Source organism: Phyllobates terribilis, unplaced genomic scaffold (genome assembly GCF_046119375.1).
Source record: "Phyllobates terribilis strain yellow unplaced genomic scaffold, ASM4611937v1 Scaffold_1__5_contigs__length_1240528914, whole genome shotgun sequence".
NCBI classification, from domain to species: Eukaryota; Metazoa; Chordata; class Amphibia; order Anura; family Dendrobatidae; genus Phyllobates; species Phyllobates terribilis.
In genome coordinates this window covers 160819353-160833259 of record NW_027362761.1, presented here as the reverse complement: position 1 = coordinate 160833259, position 13907 = coordinate 160819353, and the positions used below count along the sequence as shown (strand labels likewise).

Sequence of the window (13907 nt, the reverse complement as noted above, 5' to 3'; positions counted from 1 at the left end):
AAAAATCTTGACTTATGTGTTAAAAAACTCCAGAATACCCAGGCATCAAAAATGGCAAGAGATCAACGTGATTTTTCATCTAACACAGTATATAATTGGAGGAAACCCACCATACAACCTTCGGTCGGACAACGATCATCTTCCATTACATCACTTTCATCCCTCAGTGATTCATCTGGTATGACGTCTCTATCTAGTACTACGAGGTCAGGACTGGGCTTTAAGAGGACACGTAAAACCAATTTTCATCCGTATAGACGCAGATCCTATCAACAGTCGCCCGTGGACAGTGGGGATAATAAGGTAATTAACCTGAGTAGTTATAAACTAACGGATACTTTAAATGAGGTGTGTACAAACTTTTGGTCTGTACTGTATCTCTCTAATTTAAGGGCATGAAAATTCAAAGTTTGAAGATTGCAAAATTTTCGCCAAATTTCAGATTTTTTCACAAATAAACGCAAGTGATATCGAAGAAATTTTACCACTATCATGAAGTACAATATGTCACGAAAAAACAATCTCAGAATCAGGGGGATCCGTTGAAGCGTTCCAGAGTAATTACTTCATAAAGTGACAGTGGTCAGAATTGAAAAAATTGGCCCGGTCACGAAGGCAAAAACAGGCTCTGGTGCGAAGTGGTTAACCAAAAATAAAATTTTTTTTTTGAAACAGCTCCATTCTGTCAGCACTGTACTGCTTTCCATAAAAATAATAAAATGTATCATACTTACAGCAATCTCTGTACTTTCTGTTGGGCAAGTTGGACATATTCGTGGTCGCAGCAGAGGGGATAGGTAAAATAAGTATACTTTAGTTTACTAAAAAAGAAACCATTAAACCAGTCAAGACCCCCCTTTAAGGAGACCAGTTGTATATACAGTCCTACCTATGTCAGCTACCTACTCTATAAAGGCTCATACAGTGCTTAAAATAAGTATTTGATACTCCGCCAATTTTGAAAGTTTTCTCACCTACAAAGAATTGAACGGTCTGTAATTTTTATCATAGGTACACTATGGTGGAGAGGTTGGGGTGTGATTGAGTGTGTGGCAGGTGTCTTTTATACAGGTAACGAGTTCAAACAAGTGCAATTAATACAGGTAACGAGTGCAGAGTAGGAGGGCTTCTTAAAGAAAAACTAACATGTCTGTGAGAGCCAGAATTCTTGCTGGTTGGTAGGTGATCAAATACTTATGTCATGCAATAAAATGCAATTTAATTATTTAAAAATCATTCAATGTAATTTTCTGTTTTTTGTTATTTTTAGATTCTGTCTCTCACAGTTGAAGTGTACCTACAATAAAAATGACAGACCTCTCCATTCTTGTACGTGGGAAAACTTGCAAAATCGGAAGTGTCAAATATTTTTATGGGGTCATGTCTGACTTTTTTTTTTATTGCAAACCATTAGTCTGCATAGCAAAAGAAAATGCAGTTCACTTGCCCATTCAATTAGTGTAAAGGCGCGTAAAAAACAGCACACAGATGATCCACAGATAGTAAAAAACAAACATCGACCAAAAACAGCTTAAAATCCAATCCAGCTCCTAACCCCCCCCCCCTGATGTGTGAACTCGGCCTTAGGCAATGTCGGACCCTTTATGAAGCCTCACAATAGGACCAGGGATATTAGCCAGCTGCATAGCATTTTCATTCTTTGCTGTAGTAGGGGGGATGTCGTTTGCACAGATTATGGACCTGATGCAAATGAATGATATTTAGCATATGAAAGCAGATGTCCTGATTGTAAATTCACAGCATCAGCAGAAAGAGACAAGGAAACAATTTGGCCATCAACATTATTTTATTGACAGCTTCACATCTATGATCTGACCACTGATGTGCGGGGCATGAATGGTCTTACAGACATTTAAAAGTTAAGGCACAAATTTCATAAAACATTCTTCAGAGTCGGGAAAAAAAGTGACATACAATTTCATACATTATTTCTCCGCAGTTTATATTTCACATGTAGTTCGAAAAATGAACCATCTAGGCCCGATGTAACAGCACGCATGAATCAAACACACTGAACAAACACATTTCATTTTCCGGTTTATATCCTCTTAGCGTGAAAGGACTTTGTGGCCATATTCTACAACAGTTATCAGCACGGTTTCACAATGCTTCATCAGCCTCCTAATGACTAGGGTTGCGCGGACCCGTGGAAGCTCGAGTTCGTCCGAACTTTAGTCCAAAATTTGGTTTGGGTACCAGAACTTGAACCCCATAAAAAACAATGGGGACCCGAACTTTGGAGCTGGAAAAACGCTCTTTCCGAAGAAGTCCATGTCCGGAGTTCAGCACTGGACACTAGGTGTCCGGTATGAACCCAGAACTTTACCGTTCATGGTCGCTCATCTCTACTAATGACATAGTTGCAACAATAGTATTATTAAATAATTGTTGCTGGAGTCTATGTAAAAATAATATTTAATCCCGTTGCACTAATACCCGGACTATAGTCCAGGACTATACCCTGTAGTTCGCAGGTATCACACCCACAGCAGAGGGGGAGCAAAGCAACCTCTTCTCCTCCCCTGCTCATTAGTCAATAATGCTGCTATGGGGGTAAGTGGCGGCGCTCCTGGACTAGTCCGGGTACTCGCACAACAAGATTGAGCCTTTATATTTCACACACACCACACCAACACTTAGATGTAACAAAGGCATCATTACAGACATTGTTAGAAGGCTGCTATAGAGCTGCCAAAGCATTACAGGCGTAAATCCCATTTCCTGGTTCCTTTTAACTGGACAGTTCCAGAGGGAATAAAAACACCAGGGGGCAGTATAACAAATATGCAATAGCAATTTCTAGACACCACTGAAAAATGGTTATGTATTGCATGATCGGACAAAGATGATAGTACAACCTCGTATATATTTAGATTACAACAAATTAACATTTGTGGGTATTACTTGCAAAGTTACACACATTTTTCTGGCTTTAAAGGGGTTATCTGGGACTAAAGAATTGACCATTTTGTAGCATAGGTCATCAACACGAGATTGGCTGTTGTCGAACACCTGGCACCCCCATCGATCAGCTGAAATACATTCTGGCAGCGACAAAACGTAATTAATGGGGAAAACCGAGGCTCCATACATTACTTAGCGGCCACTCATGGGTACTGCACCTTATAGCATATTCACTTGAGAGGGGGAGAAACTGTAGTACTCAGCCTGCACGGACCTTACTGACATCCATCTGCTGGAGCAGATTTAAGCTGATCAGCGGGGGTGCCTGGTGTTGGACCCACACTAATCTGATATGGATGACCTTTCCTATGTATAAGTCATTCAGTATTTAGCCCCATACAAGCCTTGAAGCATTTGAAATCTAAAAGGAACTCTTGATCAACATCAGTATGCAAAAAAAGTGATATCCGCACCAAAAAGGCAAAGTAACTGATGGCAGGATACAGCAGACAAACATGCCTTTGTATGAATGATCAAGGGGGCGGTACTGCAGAAGTGTCCTGCCCATAGCACGCCTGTTCCTCCTTTGCTGACAGCCCCCTTTCACTACAGCTAGTGCGGATGTAAAACACCCAGTGAACATCAAAACAGGAGGAATAGGAGTACTAAAAGCCAGAACATAGTAATTCTGCTATTCTACATGGCTCCAGCATCTGATGAGCTCTTGTATATACTGTAAGCTAAAATAATTAAAAAAAATCACAACTTAAACAAGTTGTTAATGATGTATACAAGTTCTACAGCATCGTGCCGCCAATTTAGTTACTAAAAATCTGGTGACAGGTTCCCTTTAAGAAAAGATCAGCTACATGCCAATAATTTCAAAGTCTACATAGTTTGGCAAAGATGTAAGCTATTAAAAATATTAAAGTGCAGTAAATGGAGTTTTTATATAACATAGTTGAAAAATGATTTTTCCCCAATTTTAAACTTAAGAGACATCTGAATAATAGCAGTGGAAGAGTGAAATTATGTGACTCCAACCCAAATTACCCAAATAGGGCAAGTGAACTTAACGTCTGTTGTGGGTAAATTGTTTGAAGGATTTCTTAGAGATGCTATTGTAGAATATCTTAATGATAATAACTGTCTAACTCCATATCAACAAGGATTCATGAGGGATCGCTCCTGCCAAACAAACCTGATCGCCTTCTACGAGGAGGTGAGCTCACAGCTGGACCGGGGAGAGTCAGTGGATGTTGTATACCTTGACTTCTCCAAAGCGTTTGATACCGTGCCACACAAAAGGTTGGTATATAAAATGAGAATGCTTGGTCTGGGGGATAATGTGTGCAAGTGGGTAAATAGCTGGCTGAGTGATAGAAAGCAGAGGGTGGTTATCAATGGAGTAAGCTCAGGGTGTGTCAGGGTTACTAGCGGGGTGCCTCAAGGGTCTGTCTTGGGCCCTATATTATTTAATATATTTATTAATGATCTAGTGGAAGGGTTGCATAGTAAAATAGCAATATTTGCAGATGATACTAAACTTTGTAAAGTAGTTAATACAGATGAGGATAGGGCAAAGCTACAGGAGGATTTAGATAAATTAGGGAGTTGGGCCAAAAAATGGCAAATGGGGTTCAATGCCGATAAATGTAAGGTCATGCACATGGGAAAGAAAAACAGCAGTCAACCATACATATTAAATGGGAAACCGTTGGGGAAATCTGACATGGAGAAGGACCTGGGCGTCTTGGTTAATAGCAAATTAAATTGGAGTGCCCAGTGTCAGGCAGCAGCTGCGAAGGCAAATAGAGTCATGGCATGCATCAGAAGAGGAATAGGGGCATATGATGAGAACATTGTTCTTCCTCTGTATAAAGCGCTGGTAAGGCCGCACTTAGAATATTGTGCACAGTTCTGGGCTCCGGTGCTGAGGAAAGACATATTGGAGCTAGAGAGGGTACAAAGGAGGGCGACTAAGGTAATAAAGGGAATGGAGGGACTAGAATACCCAGAGAGGTTGTCAAAATTAGGCCTATTTCCATTGGAAAAGAGAAGGCTTAGGGGAGACCTCATAAACATGTATAAATACATCAGGGGGCAGTACAGAGATCTCTCCCATGACCTGTTTATACCAAGGATGGTGACAAAGACGAGGGGGCACACTATGCGTCTGGAGGAAAGGAGGTTCCTGCACCAGCATAGAAGGGGATTCTTTACAGTCAGAGCCGTGAGACTCTGGAACTCTCTGGGAGAGGAAGTGGTGATGTCCAACTCACTTAATGAGTTCAAGAGAGGCCTGGACGCCTTTATTGAGAACAATAAAATTACATCTTATGCTTAGTGATAGTTAATTAATCCAGGGATTTAATCTGACTGCCAGATTGGTGTCGGGAAGTGAATTTTTCCTCAATGATGTAAATTGGCCTATACCGCATGGTTTTTTTTTGCCTTCCCCTGGATCAACGCTGCGGAATAGCTGCAGTGCACAAGAAATGGCTGAACTGGATGGACGCTTGTCTTTTTTCGGCCTTATAAACTATGTAACTTGAAAGTAATCAAATTATATCTGCATCTCTTAATTAGGGCCTGTGCACACGTTGCAGATTTGTCACATTTTTTTTCTGCCACAAAACCTGAAGGGTTTCCTAATGCCAGGAAAGTGAATGAGAATCCTGAATTTCAATGCACAAGTTGCTTATTTTTTCCTTGCAAATATAAATCTGCAGGATGTCTATTCTTTCAGTGTTTTGCTGCAGATTTCACCCATACTAATGAGTGGGAAAAATCTGCAACAAAAATGCATCAAAAGTGCACCTATATGTCACAGCGATGTGTCACTTACTAGGCTGCTAGCTGCAGTTTTGATAAAATATCCATTTTATCTGCAGCAGATCTAGCAGTTCTCTAAATGCTGAACTCCTGATTGGTAGCTTTCCGTGTACACCGCGTAACAGATAGAAAGATGCCAATCAGTGCTGAGAATGTGGTTGGACTACCTGGCATCTAGTTTACGAGTCCTCTAATGATAATCTCCTGCTGATAAAACACTGATTTCAACAACACTCCAGCAAACAGCCCAGTAAGTGATACATCACTGGAATCAGAGTCTCTGCCCCTACGTTATGCTGCTCTCAGATTAGGTGGCAAAAATTTGGTGACAGATTCCCTTTAGTGCCACATTAACAGTGTTCAGCAAAAAAGAAACTGAAGGACCCTGGTGATGCATGTGTCATGCCACAACAATGAAATTGTACCAGACTTCAGGATGGTGGGAGGTTTGTAGGACTCTGGTCTGGCCACCACAGAATATGAACAAGGAAGCTGGACCAGGGTCCTGGGAACCTTTTTGCTCAACTTTACATATTAATGATATTCTTTATGAACAAGGTTGGAAAGCCTCTCCTAGAATAAGACATTGTGGTCCTCAAAACCTAGGCTCAAAATACATCCAAATCAAAATGATCACCTGGAAACATTACCAAATATGATATATCAATATTAAAAAGATATGATATTGTAAGAAAAGGAACTACCACAAGCAGCTCTATTATCTACGAGGCAAAAGAAACAAAAGCTGCTCAGTGTATAAATGCTGAACGCAGGCCGCAGATGAGGTAGCTGGGTATGACCTGGTCTACTGGCTGGTGTTATCAGAAGGTAATATATTAGCATGGCACACAACTATGATCATCATAGATGTGTGCCATCATAGACAATCATCATGCACTAAAATATATAGCTGTAAGGATATATCCCAGAATAATGTCCTTAGCTAGAAGAGAATTAAGAGACCACTGCAAAATTTTCAGTTTCTTGGATTTTTCTCTTTATAGGTATACTTTTGAGTAAAATATACATTGTTTTAGTCTATAAACTACTGACAACATGTATCCGAAATTCAAAGCTAAAAATTTTCTATTTACTTGCAGCAAATGATAAAGCGTCAAGATACTAAAAGAGAAACAGTGCTTTCAGACCTCAAATTACTCATGTTTTAACTCCGGAACAGTTCAGAAATCAATATTTGGTGGACTAACCATGATGTTTAATCACAGCTTTCATGCGTCTTGGCATGCTTTCCACCAGAAAACTGTTCAGTGGTCTCTTCATTTTTGCCAGAGCTGTATATAAAAGTAGTGAACATAATATTTCTATAATTTGTCAAAAACGCGCCAAATACTCATCGTGGGAACTTGGGATATGGGAAGCACAAGTGATAACTGCTATTGTTTTCAGAACTACATGATAGAAGTCATGTCATCAAACCTCGTAAATAATATGTCCAGAATAGTGATGAGCGAGCATGTTCTGTTAACCCTTTTGGCGAGCATGCTCGGGTGCTCGCTGAGTATTTGCGGCGTGCTCGAATGTTATGTTTGAGTCACTGTGTGTGCATGATTTGTGACTGTTTAACAGCTTTAATACATGCGAGAAATGCCTGTTTGTTTGGCAACATAACATTCGAGCACACCAAAGATACTCGGAAAACACCCGAGCATGCTCGTAAATCTCGAGTAACAAGCATGCTCGCTCATCACTAGTCCAGAACCCTAAGGCTATGTGCCCAAGATGCAGAAATGAACCAGAAAATTTCTGCAGCGTTTCTGCATGTTCTTTTCAGTCAAAAACGCTTCACGCGCTTTTACATGCGGATTTGACTTGCGTTTTTCAAATGCATTGTGACCTCAAATCCGCATGCAGAAACGCACAAATAATGGACATGCTGCGGATTTTTCCGCAAGGAAATTCCGCAGCATGTGCACAGAACATGCAGATTTTCATTGGGGATCAAGGGGCGCGTATTACCAAGCGTTTATGCTGCGGAAAATCCGAATCAAAAATGCTTGAAAAACGCACTGTGGGCACACAGCCTTAGGCTACGTTCCCACAATGGAGCTTTTGAGTTATGTAAATTGGGTTAATTGCATTTCTGTGCGTTTTTTTATATGCGTTTTTAGCGCTTTTTTGTCTCTTTTTAATGTGACATGTTTTAAATAAAGCTACTTTGTTTTTGATACTTCCTGATAATTGACTTTGACAAAACCTTATTGATACAGTCTCATGTGCGGATTACATGGGTTTTTGATGCTTTTCCGCAGAGGAAATACACCAAAAACACATGCATTTTTTTATCTGTGGATTTTCTGCATTTAATGCAAGTCTACGGGGAAACATTTGCACATAAAACTCAGCGTCAAGAAAAACGTAAATGTTTTGGATTTGAAACATAAACCGCAGGTCAGTTTACGCTGAGTAAAAAGAAAAAAAAGCCCCGTGGGCAGGAGATTTCTAGAAATCCCATCCACGTTGATGCAATTTTAAGAAGCTACGTTTTCGACACGGCGACAATGCGCAGCATAAAAAAACTCATCGTGGGAACAAAGCTTAAATTTACACCCCGAGATAGGCAAAAATAAAGCATACTCTGCCTTCATAAAAAGAACATTAATAATCACAGGCAAGGAAATTCTCATTACTAGTGTAAATCTGTTCTGCAATATAAACTAAAAGATACAAAAAAAAATCATGATCTTCAAGGAGATTTTCATACTTCCTAAGACGGTTGATTATATGAATGACTACTAATGGGATGAACTGTGTGGAGAGATATAGGAGATACCGAAGCAATCTATGGTAATATGATGAATGAGATTGTGGGGAGGGGAGAGGATGAATGGAAGGGGGGAAGGTAACATTTTGATAACACTTCTGAATATAATTAATACAAGAGTACAACAGAAAATATTTGTCTTTTTATATAATATGGAAATAAAAATGTGTTACCCAGATTCAGTCCCAATCATAGACATTGTGCAAGCGGCAATTGTAAAAAATTCATGAAGCATTGATTTCTGGAGCAAACACTTACGGCAGCATGAAAAAGAAATAAAAACATACAGAGAAGCAAAAGCAGCATTGGCTAAAGTTCACTCATCGAGTGTGTGTGGCATTGTCAGAAATTTTGCCCTTTAGTTGTTTTTTTTTTCCAAAATTTCATAGGTTACATCCCTATAAAAAATAAAAACCATGATCTTAATCGACCGATTAGTAAAAAAAAAACAAAAAAACAACCTAGAATTTAAAAAAAGATTTTAAAAGGCAGCAAATTAGCTAAATTGTGAAGTTAAAATGAAAATTGCTGGATTAAAATGGTTAAAAACATTCATGTTTCGCAGATGGCAACTAATAGTCCAGGTCTCAAAGGTCTTTTCCCTTTTCCATTCACGCTTGACGCGCATCAGGAAGCTTTGTTTGCAGGAATGAATGAACATGGGGCCAGATCTTGTTGGTTTCAGTTCCTGAAAAAGTTTCCAAGACACCCTTGTTTCTAGAGAGACCACAAAGAAGGATTATTCAAGGATAATTTATGGACAATGGAAAGATTGCACCTCCTAGGAAATGTGTAAGACTAGTGAAAAACAGAAGTGGGGACATTGCCCATGTCAACCATTCACGCTAGATTGGTGAGCTTATTTTCAAGGCTGTAGTGTAAATGGTTTCTTCAGGTAATTGCTTCAGTTTTTGTATACCATTCTAAGTTCCCATATGACGGCATGGCAGCAAAAGCTATAACACAGTTCAAATAAGTAGTCCAATGGATATAAAGATGTCCGTTATCAAAGATAAAAGAATTTTCGGCATGAATAGGTTGAACATATTTTCTAATATGCTACTTTAGCACACTTCGAAATTGGTACACTGCTGTTCACTTTGTCTTTCTGATCTAATAATGGAGATACCAGGTGTACTGTGGTAAGAGGCGGATCACACTGCTTGCAACCCTGTCTTTCTGATCAATACTGGAGATATCATGGATGCTGAAGTAAGAAGAGACTGCTCACACTGCTGTCTAACCGGTCATTTGATCTAATAATGAAGATACCAGGTGTATTGATTGTGGTAAGAGGCTGCTCACACTGCTGTCAACCCTGACTTTCTGATCAAATACTGGACATATCATGGATGCTGAGGGAAGAGGCCGCTCACACTGCTGTCTAGCCTGTCTTTCTGATCGAATACTGAAGATATCAGGGGTTCTGAGGTAAAATGAGGCTGATCACACTGCTATCCACCCTGTCAATCTGATTTATTACTGAAGATACCAGAAGTAGAGAGGTAGGAAGAGGCTGCTCACATTTCTGTCCACTTTGACTTTCTATTCTAATACTCTGATCTTATACTGGAAATACCAGGGGTGCTGATGTAAGAAGAGACTGCTCACACTGCTGTCCACCCTTATCTGATCTATTGCTAGAGAGATCATGGTTGCTGAGGTAAGAAGAGGCTGCTCACACTGCTGTCCACCCTGTCTTTCTGAAATGCTGAGTGGCTACTGTGATCTAGATATAATCTACACCACATACTGTCAAAATACACAGAAGATCTTCCACATGCTCATAGGCACTTGTCCTATCAACATTCTAGCACGTTTCTGTAAGTATAACAAGACAGCGCCATTTTCATTCTATATTGATTACCTCCCTAGGCAAAACGAGCCTCATTCCTAATTAAAGGTATTTAGAAATGTAATTATGGGATTTGTTTCTTTATTTTGCCCTATTACTAGAGAACCCGTTTAAGGTAGATTTCCATAACTATGATATCAGTGACAATCAATGTCTGATCAGTGAGAGTCCAATTCCCTGCACCTACGCTTATCAGCTGAATAAAAGTGCTCCAGTAAAATCTGGGTAGGCCTTTGCCTCTATTAAAGTCACGTTCAGGTTACAGGTTCATTGTATAATTCTAACTTGTCAATGAAGTTCTACTGCTCAGATGTATGCCAGTGATGTCCATTTGTTATTCATTTGTCTGGTATACGAAAGAAGAAATACTACCGCATACATTCGAGGTATGGATTTAGTTGAACAGTTCAAGTGCGGGCGCCCAACAAGTCACAACATTACGTAATTAATGTAAAATCACCCTTGTCCATTCTAATAATTAAATAATGACCCATGCTCACAATCTGATTATAAGCCAAAGCTACCAACCTGGATTCTGAGGTTGTCTCCAACAGATAAAGTGCAGGTATTTACAAGCTCATGGATCGTACATCTGCAGACATTTATTTCATAAAAGAAAAGACAGTATTTGTATCATATCAAAAGCAATACTTACTTGTAGTATCCCAATACGGGCCTTGTGAGAGCCTCATAAGCGGTCAGTCTCTTGGTGACAGTCTCTGGCTTGTCATCTTCACGTTGAATCAGAGGTTCCCCTGTAACGTCGTCAATTCCCTATTACCAATATAAAAACAAAAAGTCTATCAATCCCCTTTTCAGTTCTAGGTTAATAAAGATTAAACAGGCATTCTCCTCTAAAACATTTACCTTCTACCCACTGTATTGGAAATGATTTTCTCTTTCAAATTTTTCATTGCATTTTATCTATATAACTAAGTGTAAAATATAAAATACAACAACTTCTTTATGCAAATCATATTATAGCAAACACAAAAGAAAGCTAGAAATTGCGGAAACGGGATGTGTGTTTTTTTCCAAGCATGTACCATCGTTTGCTTTGCCGTCAAAAAGAGAAAAGTAAGGAATCTGTATTGAGACCAACTGAGGTTAGATGACTTGGGATGCAACAAAGTTTCCAGAGGTAAGGGGAGTATGGAGGACAGGATGGGCCATATTGTATACGCGAGACCAGGAAGAGAGATACCCGTGGACAGATCCATCACACGTGAAGCATACCACCATTGGTCGTGCAAAATAATTGGCAGGATAACCAGGAACCCCATGTACCAGTACATGAGGACTTGGTATCGGTAATGAATTTAACACAAGCACCTCATCTGCCCATTCAGTCTGACCCTTGTCTTTACTACTCTAGTGCATACCTACATGTATATGGCGTGAAACAAATCATTTAATCGTTCAACACCGGCCACTGCCAGATCTAAGTGTAATAACAAAGTGCAGAAAGATATAAAAACAGCGACAGTAAAGGTGCACCTCACTGAAGGGCTACAGTTCTAACAAAAACTCTTAGAAGTGCTTACTGAAACTTTTGGAGGATTGAATTCTGTGTTATATACTCTTCCACTACCAGCGTGGATCCACCGTGCAGTAAGACGATCCTTAATGGTCTGAAATGGAACGTTCAAGTCAATGACCGTGTCTATTTGATGGGCCTTATCAAGGGCTTGTGCTTGAGGAACAGTTCTCGGGAACCCTAAAAGGAAATGATGAAACACACAATTACTGACACAGAAAACCTTTTAATGTATATAACAGCTGAAGACGTCCAGAAACAGCTCCACACCAGTTTACGTGGTGTGCCAGGAATGGGGATGATCTGCAATGCGACACATAACCTTTGGAGGAAAAATAGATTTTTCTAATACTGAACAAAAATATTAGCGCCTTCCAGACATATGACGCACCGGTACGTCACATGTCGGGTCTCTGTTTGATGTAGGCTCGGGAGCTAAGTCTGCAAGTTTCACAGCAGATGGCTGTGTTATTCAGCCATCATCTGCCGCTATCAGTCGCAGGTGCCACCTAGCTCCACCCACTGCTAATTGTCAATCTGTAACAGCACATGGCCCGGGGCGCACCGCTCCATGCACTCATTGGCTCCCAGGAGACGTGATCATGGGATGCTGATGGGTTACCCTTACAGTCGGGAAGACTCCTGTGCCAGCTATGGTAACAAGGCTATGAAGTCCAGCCTGCGGCTTGTTCATAGGAGTCCATGTTTTAAATAGTAAAAAAAAGTATGTAGTGAAATATTGTATAGAGTACAAGCAATCAAACAATTGCAGGTTCAAGTCTCCTGAAAGGACTCAAAAATATTGTATTATAAATACATTGCCAGGTCGTTTTTACTGCATAATGAACACCATAAAAACAAAACTCAAAAAACAATTGCAATTTTTTTCACAATTTCGTCACACTTTCGCATTTATTCCCCATTTTCCAGTATACCGCATAGTAAAATGGATGATGTCATTCAAAAGTACAACTTGTTTCCCAAAAAAAACAAGCCCTCATACAGCTATGTTGATGGAAAAATAAAAAAAAGTTATAGTTCTTGGAAGAAGCAGAGGGAAAAAAAAAAAAAAAAAAAATCGCCATGTTGGTAAGGGGTTAACTGACCACTTCAGGATTAATGAACTTGTGTCCATGCATTGCGTTAATAGTGAACACCATTTTCCCATCCAGTGATTTCTTCTTCCATGTGAATGGACAGTCATTTGTATTTATCCCACTCTCACCATGTACAAACCACACACGAGGAAGAATGGAGCTTACCATCTAGCAGCCAGTTATGGTCACCAAAGTTATTTAGCTCTTGTACGATTAGTCGGGTGATCACATCATCTGGCACCAGCTGACCTTGTTCTATGTAAGATTTTGCCAGGATACCAATTTCTGTAGAGAAAAACATCATTACTGTTTATATACCACATTATACCTGGGATTTCAACATCTGTCACTTATAAAATACGCTGAAGATTTATTTGGCTCTACTACAATTTAAGTAATGACAAATGGTTCTGTTCAGAAGATCAGTAAAGAAGGAATTCTTCAAAAGTCTGGTTGAATGAAGTATCTGATCAAGGTGGGACTATACAACTTAGGTGAGTGTCCCACCAATTTAGGTGGGACTGCAGAAATTAACCACGTCCAATCATTTTTACTGAAGAGGTGTAAGGCAGAAACTCTCCCTCACTGAAGACTTATGTACGCTCAACTGAGCTGAGCATGCATATGTAGGTGGGGGGCTGAGAGGAACAGCACCAGGCTAAATAAGCGTTCATACGACAGGTAGCCATTGTGTATGACCAGCCTAAGTGGCAGGGCTGTACAGAGTTTTAATACTCCATGTGACCTTACTTCCAAGCTACAAGTAATGGACATAACAATAGTCCACCAACAATACTGCTGTGAACAATGTTGTCAGAGGTATTACGCCACTTTTACAGACTCACAATAAAACATATAAAAACGAAGCCAAAATGG

At 39.9% G+C, this 13907-nt stretch overlaps 1 protein-coding gene across 1 annotated transcript in view; it reads right to left on the bottom strand.

Moving 5' to 3' along the window:
- Nucleotides 1-1788: 1788 nt before the first annotated feature.
- The window catches only part of AK3 (adenylate kinase 3), a 29464-nt gene continuing 17345 nt past the window's right edge, over nt 1789-13907 (bottom strand). The window contains exons 2-5 of the mRNA XM_073669121.1: nt 13197-13316; nt 11942-12114; nt 11053-11171; nt 1789-9259 (exon numbers count right to left, since the gene is read on the bottom strand). Of these exons, the coding sequence (XP_073525222.1) occupies nt 9154-9259; nt 11053-11171; nt 11942-12114; nt 13197-13316 (518 nt within the window). The 3' untranslated portion in view covers nt 1789-9153. The remainder of the gene's footprint in view (nt 9260-11052; nt 11172-11941; nt 12115-13196; nt 13317-13907) is intronic.